The sequence below is a fragment of the Fusarium verticillioides genome, chromosome 5, assembly GCF_000149555.1.
Source record: "Fusarium verticillioides 7600 chromosome 5, whole genome shotgun sequence".
Lineage (NCBI taxonomy): Eukaryota > Fungi > Ascomycota > Sordariomycetes > Hypocreales > Nectriaceae > Fusarium > Fusarium verticillioides.
In genome coordinates this window covers 628,899-637,764 of record NC_031679.1, presented here as the reverse complement: position 1 = coordinate 637,764, position 8,866 = coordinate 628,899, and the positions used below count along the sequence as shown (strand labels likewise).

Genomic DNA, 8,866 nt, shown 5'->3' with positions numbered 1-8,866 from the left:
CTTCAAAAATGACTCCCCATATCTTTGGCGGGCCTTGGAACCGTGGAGCGGATGCCCAGTATAGCATTTTGCAGCACGCTTTTGGACAACTGCATGGGTCTTTCATGTCTCCTCATGTTCGCGCTGAAATACAATATATGACATTCCACAGGAACGTCTTCTTGTAAGGATCTGATGACTGAAATTGACCGAGCGAGCTGGTACCAGCGAGAAGAACGGAGGAGAGAGGTTTGGCTACGCACAGAGGCCAGGTCAGCCTGTCGCAGAGAGGTAAAACTCGTTGTGGCATTGGATAGAAGCTTCTCTTTGTGAAGGTTTTTACTGCGAGGCTCCTACGCCGCGATTATCTTACACGATTGCTTTGAAGTCCGTTTCTCATACGACTGTGGTCCCGCGACACTATGCAAGCCATCACCTGAAAGGAAGGATAACAAGGGGAAATGAGGAATTGTACGCGCTTGCTTGTTATTCCCATTGAATCGCGATGTCAATAACATTTCCCTATACAGCAGGCTGGATATTTAGCCATTGACACCAACATCTGTCGCGACCATCTCAAGAGCTAGCCACCAGCCTAGGTCACCGTAGACTGCGATATTTAACTTGGTAAATAACCAATGACTATCTCTTTTGAGCACACGAGTTCCCAGGCCCCCTGTGGCTCTCATTACAATGAGCCCTAAGCTCGAATACAACCGACCGTGTGGTACTGATTCAAGATCGATAGCGACGCCCTTGGGAGGCTCTCCCAACACTCCGACTCCTGTCGCCCGTACACAGTCATGTATACTGGTTTTCAAGTGCATAACAGACTGATATGCAGCAGCACTCGAAAGATAGCCATAGATATGCTCTTCAAGCTTCCCAGCCTGCGTAACTCAGCGAGACTGCCGTCTGCCACATTAACACTCACGGTTAACGTGCAGACACTCATCGCTACCAGTTCTTCAAAGGACCAGAGACTTTGCGCCAAATTCTTCATCGCTCAACTCTCGGAAGAACCACCATTATCGTGAAACACGGCTAAAGGATCGGCACAATGCAGCACTCTCTAGCGACCGCGGATCATCGCGCAGCCCATTCCACCAAGCAGATTTAGGTCGGCTTTACCGAGTGCTTGGGTCTGACATGGCCAAAACATACCGAATTTAGTGATCTGGTCGGTCTAGATCCAGTGCTGTGAGGGATCAGCATCGGTCGATGAGGTCTAGAACGAGACGGAGTTGATGAGGAGAAGAGTATGGGCCATGCCGATCAACAACAAGAACACAACGGTTACGAGCGGGCAGTCAACTACGAATACCCTCACTTCTGATGACGGCAAGGTAAAAACGTTGGCTCTGTAGTAAAATCGGCCGGTTCATGCTTTCACAACTCTGCAGGGACGACGACACAAAAGTCCAGCATCACATCGCCTGTCTGACGCAGCGTGGCGAGCGACATAGTACAGACTGTAGACTGGGCACATTGGAGAGAAACGCGACCAGATTATCGTCTATTCAGAATCTCCCATTAAGCACCTCAATGTGGCATCATTGAAACAGTGCCTCCAACAGTCGTGATCATACAAAACGTACAGCCATGCTCGCCACATGATCTCCAACTGCCAAGCCAATCTCATCTTTTCCTCCGAACGACTCAAACCCACGGAGCCCATCCGTTGTAGATAAGAACAACCTGGGAGAGCAACCATGCCTCGTCATGCAACAGAAAAGTGGCAAACCTGCCAAAAACCGATCTTTTCCCGCATCGACTTTTTGACATTTCCCCTCTCTGACCATCAACTAACTGTTGGAGACACTTGACACTGTAGACCTCGGCATGAAACATGCTTTGTCGCTGGGACAAGATCGACTTCACAAGATCAATAACGACGTCATTCAACGAGCATGGGATTCTTTAGACACCAAAAACCTGAATCGTAATGAAACGTCGACTTTTGTTTGGGCCCTGATGCACAGAAGTGAATCGGGGGTTTTGATGGGATTTGCACGTGGCATGACTGTGTGCGTGACCTCATGTGGAGATCATCTGCCATGGAGGGCATGATGCCAACGCCCCTGGAGCCGTTGTAGACGATGAAGCACTGCAACGTTGTAAAACATGACGCGAGTCAAATGCCACTTGTTTGTCTGTCATGTCAGTTTAACGCGATAAGTGCGCTGAGTGCCGTATCTTGTTAGCTGACCATCACATTCACAGCACATCCACTTCAACAAGCAAGACACAATGTAGGAGATTGTTAAGTTATGGTATTTCTGCCATTCAGTGTGGGTGCTACCTCTTATCGGGCTCACCACCAGTCCCGCGTTCAAATCGACTCTCCTATATCCCACAAGGAGATGTGCCCGTAAAAGCCAAGTCCCGCTCTAAACCACGTTATCTTGGCTTACCAGCCAAGTGATCCAACATGGGGGGGTATCCCAAATGCAGAAGGGAGGTACTAAGTAAAATAAAACAAAAACGCCTGAATCAAAATGTTCATGGATGGGAGTTGGGCTTGGTTCCCCCTTTAAAAAAATCTAAATGCGCTTCCCGGTCGTGATGCTGAATGCTATGCCAAAGAAAATGTCGGGTTGGGAGAGCGAAAAGAGGTGGTACAGGTTTGGTGATATGGGTGTCTATAGTTTCATTTCATGCGGACATGTCGAGTGATTGAAGTTTGTTGTGATGGCGAGATGTATCCTGAGGACGTAATGGCGATGAGAGCAAGGTTGTTGTCGCAGCGGTGAGTAAGGAGTTCAGGTGTCGGTTGTCTAAAGGGGTATCATAGTGTCGAGAACCGCATTCGCTTCCTTGCTTCTATAGGAGGAGTAGAAGAAATGTAATTTATTTCTTGTGCGACTTGCCGGAGCGCGAGTAGTTTCTTCGCACACGTTCACGGCCGCGTCGCTCCTCCTCATCGCTGCCACTGCTGTGGCGGCGACGATCCTCCTCGTACCAGGTACTCAAAGCCTTTCCGCCAAAAGTAAGGTCCTCATCCTCGATGATTGTGGGCTGCACCCAGGCGTAAGCTGAAGGGTCGACTTCGCGAGCTGTAGGGTCGAGGGCCTGAAGATTGGGGACGTAATAATAGTAGGTTTCGGTTGTGTGAGCCATGATGACAAGATTTGATGTGATTTGTTTTGCCAGAAGAATTTGTTGTTAATTCACTCTGGGTGGATTGTGTGAAGAGTTATATGTTATTGTTTTGTTGTTGTGATTTGTTGATGGTGGTTCCTTTGTTTTGTGTGTCTGGAATGAGATGGCGCCTTGGTAAATAAAGCAGGTGTCACTCTTTCAAAGGGATGGGAGATTTGTGTGTGAGATGGTTTGATTGCGTCAAGCAAAATAGTTTGATGAGGTCCAGCTCGTGAACGAAAAAGCAAACAAACGCTAATAGCTGTGACGGGATGAATCTGAATCTGAATCTCCCGATATAAAGCATCAAGACAGAGAGAAGAGAAAGCCGGGGAAGGGGATTTCGGGGGGAAGGCTGATGGATATAGACACAGGCAGAGGCTGTACCCGACCTGTAAGTGGGGAGTGAATAAGATGGAGCCTCAGGTGAAGCCAGGCCAAGCGAAAGGAGGTGGGGAGTGTGGCGGGCTCTGTTTTTTCAAGGGGAGGGGGGTGGCAAACGCCCCCTGCTAGGTAGATGAGCCGCACTGTGCCGTCAGTGGAAGACAGTGAGCCTCAGTGGCACAGTATCAAAAGATCATAGGCAATCCACAGTGGCAATCAGGTCTTGTCTCGCGGTACCGAACAAGGCATCCCGCGCACAGTGAGAAGCGACCTGAGGGGTGGATCTAGCCAAGCAAGGGCCCGGAATCTCGTCGTGGGCTCTGGTCCTTTTTTTATGTACATTTTGAGGCCTGGGGGCGCCTGGCACCAGAAGGCTGGATCCATTCCTACAGCGTATTTTGCGGGGATGAGCGAGGGCCTGGATAAGAGATGCCCTAGCAGCCTGTATTCCACCAAAATGCTGCTCTCACCTTATCTATCAAAGTGTAGACTACTATCTAGTAGAAATAACTAGATTGAAGCTTCTCTCGGGAGCACCGAATTCATCTGTCACACGCGCGCCGAAAGTCGGCTTCGCGGGATCGTGAGGGAATTTCCCAAGGTGTTGTTGAGCGCGATACAGTACAGTATACACACAGAGTTTGAGGGGATAAGTCGGGTTGGGGTGTTGAATCCGCCAAGTTGGAGTCAAGATGGATGGACGGTCTTGAAGACTACTGGACAGGATAGAATGAGTTTTTTTACTGTCTATTTGTTCTTTTGCTTTTCTCTGCCTCTAGTAGGAGAGGATCAGTGCCTATTCGAACGTCCAAGTCATTCTCGGCCGAACTAATTCTCATAATACCGCAATGATCCTACAGTGTCATGTTTATTTACGCTGATTTGTGATTTAATACGATGTCAAGTAAGACAGGTCCAGAAAAAGGGCCGTAATGTTGGACGATCGGAGCTTGGCTGATATTGCCAAACAGGGAACTACACTCAACTCAACTCAACTGTTGTGTCGTGACTCGACTTTGGGTATCAAGATTGTAATTTGGTTTGAATCAAAAGGTGAATTTTACATTTTTGCTGGTGACTTGTCTTTACACTTTCGGTGGATCCCGCGGGTCCACGTCGGTGAAGTGATCGATATCATGATGGGAACCGGCCGGAAGAAGAAGAAAAGTGAGGCTGGGCCCTCTCTCGCCTAAGGGAGCCAAAAACGACTTAGAACCTTGATCCTAAGTGATAAAAACTTTCAGGTAATTTAGCCAAAGATTAGGGCAGCGTTTGCTGAATTTATTTTGGCAACCTCTATCAAGGTTTGATGTTTTCTTACTCCCCACGGCCCCTTATCGTCGTTCGTGTCTGAAAAAAAAAAAGAAGAAGCTCGGGCCCGGCCATGAGTCGATGGTACGATGTTCATTACGCTTACCGAGAGATTGTTCTGGCCCCATGTAGAAAAAAGAGAGAGAGAGGATGATGTTATTTATATGCCATGCTTATGGGGGATTGCAATTGCGACACACTGTGCATGCGCAAAGATGATGGTGATGATCGATTTTGTGGTTGAAAACGGAACACTGCGTTGCCTAACACGTATGTTTCAGCCAGCCCAGCCCAGCCCAGCCAGCCCCAGCCCTGCGGTGAGAGTCCTGGGCTGCCTTGCGTGAGACTATCGAACGAATAAGCCTGGTTTCGCGGGCCTCAGTGACAAAGCATAACTAACTTATCGCATGAAATAGAGATATCCTTGGCGAGAAATATGATGTTAATACAGTGTCTCTCCTAATAATCAATTCGTCCTTATCCTCGGTATACCATGCGCCGTCCACTTGGCCAAGGCCAGCAAACAAAATAAACCACGTCGCGATTTGCGGGGGAGCAGGCATCTTTGGTGGAGATGTTGTTGTTGACAGGGGATAGTACATAAAAAGGGGGGAGTGTGGATAAAGGCATGGATGTGTTTAATCGAGCTACCTATTCGAGCAACACAACTGCCAGATGCAAACCATGCCATCTGTATTTCCCCGCGCGCCCAAAGATGCCACATGGGAGACAAGATTACGATTGATTGTACTAAACTAATCAGTCAACAGTATAAGAGCGCCTGCTGACTTTGAAGCCAGACCGCAAGAACTGCCTCGTACGGAACGGAACGAAGCAGAAATGCGCAGCTGACAGTGAACGCAATACGCACCGGGCTCAGCCATACGCGCAACACAGAGTAAGAAGTATCGATTGCGCCGCAGCTCTGGACCCTGATTTTCCACATGGTGTGAGGGACAAAGGTCTCTGTATGCAGAACAAAAGGGACAGTCTACCTCTTGTTTCTTTGATCAAAGCAAGCAGATAACATGTCGCTAGGACTGAGGCTCAAAGAATCACCTGCATCGAACAAAGATAACATCTGAGACAATACAACTGCTAGCTTGACCAAACCCCATGATTCGATACCGGCGCATGTGCCGCATCTTTTGATACCTATCTTCATTTCTTCCCTATCGTCAAAAGGGCGGGGGGGAAAGGGTTAAAGCTGGGGTTTGCGCGCCGGCCGTCACATGTTTGGGTTGATGGGGGGGATACGATAGCTTCGCGCCACAGGGAGCCGAGGGCTGAAACGGTGGTTGAAAGGCGGAGAAGGTATGTAGATACTGTACAAATCATGATTCAATGCCAAGTGCTTGGGAAGTTTGGAGAACGTTATCCTTTTTCGCTCCCGGAGCACAGATTGCAAGGCCGAGGATATCTTGTCTGGAACGGGGAATCTGGGGTCAGAAGGATTACGGTAGGAACAGGGATCCTTGTCGCCGAACTCCCGGAGCCGCGAAATCCTTCTGGACCTTGTTACCTGTATTAGCACAATGTACCTCCGTATAGAATTGGAGTAATGAGATACGTTGGAGTTTTTTGTTTTTTGTCTCCGAGTCTATTGAAAAGTTTATCAATAAAGTCCGAGACATGCGCGAGGCTATTGAAATAAGCTGAAAGCTGAAAGTTACCGAAACAGACAGAGTTTTTCTCTCTCTCTTTGTTTTCCGTCTTCTGCTTGTCAGACTTGACTCATTTGTCGTGAGTTATCCGCCACTGAGCAAACCTTTGAGTCAGTCATGGGTCACCGTCGTGTTCGCGACACGTACAGTACAGTGTGCGATGTCTTGAATCATTCCCAACACACCCTCTCTCCTTTGGAGCTTCGTTCTTATTTTCTAGTCTGAGCCTTGTCCGGCTCTCGTAAGCCACGAGGTGAACATGATTGCTGACTAGAAGAACACGAGCGACACCGCCTTTAGATGTAACACAAATATTGATCGCTCTCACCGATATCTTATCTCAATCATGATATGATATGATAACAATTGAAAATGAAAATGAAAATGAAAGTGAAAGTGAATGAATGACTCTATCGTTATCAACCCCGCCAAAAAGCAAAGCACCGGCCTTCCCCCCGCTGGCTCCGGCTTCGGCCCGGTCTTGTGAAAAACAGTGGGCTACCGTTCCCCGGCCGGCTCTTGGGGATGCACGGTTTTTGTTTAAAAAATTCGTCTTGTTTTTAAGTGTCCTCGGCCCGTGAAAATTTGTTTCGTCTGTATCCTCAATTAATCGCACGGTACTTTAGAATCCTGGGGAAACGCAATCGAGGCCAACAGAAACGGGTCCGTTCGGAAGCCTGCAGAACCGTTGAACAGCTAACAAGTGTAAAGTAAACGCTGCCGGTCGGCATGTTCCTGTTTTTCTTCTCGGGTGTCTGTCGTGGATGGATGGATGATCTACAATGTCAAATTCAGGCAAGGCGTCCAGTCACACACGAGATGCAGCATCTGCCTTGCTCGGCAGCCGTGGGGTCCGAATCCAAGAGCAACGGGCTTTGCCTCAAACGACGTCACTTTTGCTCGCAAGCCCATGCTTTCCGAGATTTCCACCCCCTGTAATGCAACAGAAACAGAAGAGAAGAGAAGAGACCGTCATCGCGGGGGAAATAAAGAGAAATTGAAAGAGTAGCCTGTAAAAGAGTCGTAACCTGTTTTTCTGCGTCGCGGACAGAAAGCGCCGGGTTTAAGAGTCTGTTGGACGAAAATGCCCCTCTATGATGTCACTATTTGGCATTGCCCTGGCCTGAAATCTCTTGATCTGTTCCGAGATCTTGGATAGCACAGCTGTTACTGGCTGCATCGAAGCTGTTCGTTCCTTTTTTTCCTAGGGGCGTGTAATTCTTGATCGTTCTGCTCGATTGGCAATGCTACAGTATGAATCCTCGAGACCGCAAGTGAGGCGTTTCCCCTTGGCATCTTACAACGACGTAATTCTGGTATCAAGACTCGAAGCTTGTAGCCCAGCATGTTTTGGTGATCTTTATGCAAAGCTTACAACTTGCCACTACGGACCCGTCGGTTATGGATTGTTCGGAGGTCATGACTCTCTCAGCTCCGAAGGGATTCTGATCAGCGTACATGGCCCGCTGCGGTAGATACGATGGTCGATATTGACAAGCAGTGCTGTCAGCCTGCTTAATCTATCTTTGTTTCCTTTCTTGGTTTAGCTACTGCTGGACTGCAGATTTACATTGCCAATTGGGAAGTCTCTAATGCCGTATTTGACATGGTTGGTGCAAACAAGGGCTGTTTTGACCAGCGTATCAAGTTATTGATCCGTCAAGTGAGCCACTTCGCTTTCGTCTAATTGAACCAAAGACGATGTTTCTACTACAACAGCTTTATATCTTATCTCAACGACTTCATCTGTAGACATGCTCTGATACTCGGTAACAATTCTCATTCCGATGCTTCTAACCATCAACACGAAACGCGTAGTCACCTGACATGACACCCCGCAGGTAATAGTCCTCCTCTCCCGCCCGTCCCGTCATGAGAAAGACAAGGTGCAGTATCAAACAAAGCCTAACGTGACGTGGATCAGCCGCGACATCTCATCCCTCCCCGAAAAACCCTTAAAGAATCCGAAAACGAACAATGCGCTGCATGACATTGGCTGCAGAACCATTTCTAAACGACGTCATCATCCAACGTCAAGGCCAAGCCCCCTACTCACACCTCTCAAGCAAAGACCATGCAGAGGCTCCCCAATCTCGCCCCGGCTCCCCATAAGCCCGAACCCCCAGCACCACCACAGCCTCAACAACCTCAGACCGCACGCCCGCGGGTAGCCCGGGCCTCATCGTCCCGCAAGTACGCGACGAACCATGCGTATGTGCCGTGCCGCAAGACAAAGACCAAGTGCGATGGGAGACAACCCTGCGCGAGGTGTCAGTTCAGGAGCAATGTCTGCACGTACGATACCAAGGTGTTGTCAGGGGAGACGCTGAACAGACTGACCAATGCCGTGAATGAGTAGAAGGGGAGGCTGCATCAGCTTGAGACCA

The 8,866-nt window shown here is 48.8% G+C and overlaps 2 protein-coding genes across 2 annotated transcripts; one reads left to right on the top strand and one right to left on the bottom strand.

Annotated features, from left to right (window-relative positions):
- Positions 1-2,829: 2,829 nt before the first annotated feature.
- Positions 2,830-3,099, bottom strand: FVEG_03207 (hypothetical protein; the record flags this gene model as incomplete). The annotated part of the gene is made up of 1 exon (XM_018890812.1): positions 2,830-3,099. The coding sequence occupies one exon, from the start codon at positions 3,097-3,099 to the stop codon at positions 2,830-2,832; it is 270 nt and encodes an 89-aa protein (XP_018747197.1).
- Positions 3,100-8,553: 5,454 nt separating this feature from the next.
- Positions 8,554-8,838, top strand: FVEG_03208 (hypothetical protein; the record flags this gene model as incomplete). The annotated part of the gene is made up of 1 exon (XM_018890813.1): positions 8,554-8,838. The coding sequence occupies one exon, from the start codon at positions 8,554-8,556 to the stop codon at positions 8,836-8,838; it is 285 nt and encodes a 94-aa protein (XP_018747198.1).
- Positions 8,839-8,866: the final 28 nt, after the last annotated feature.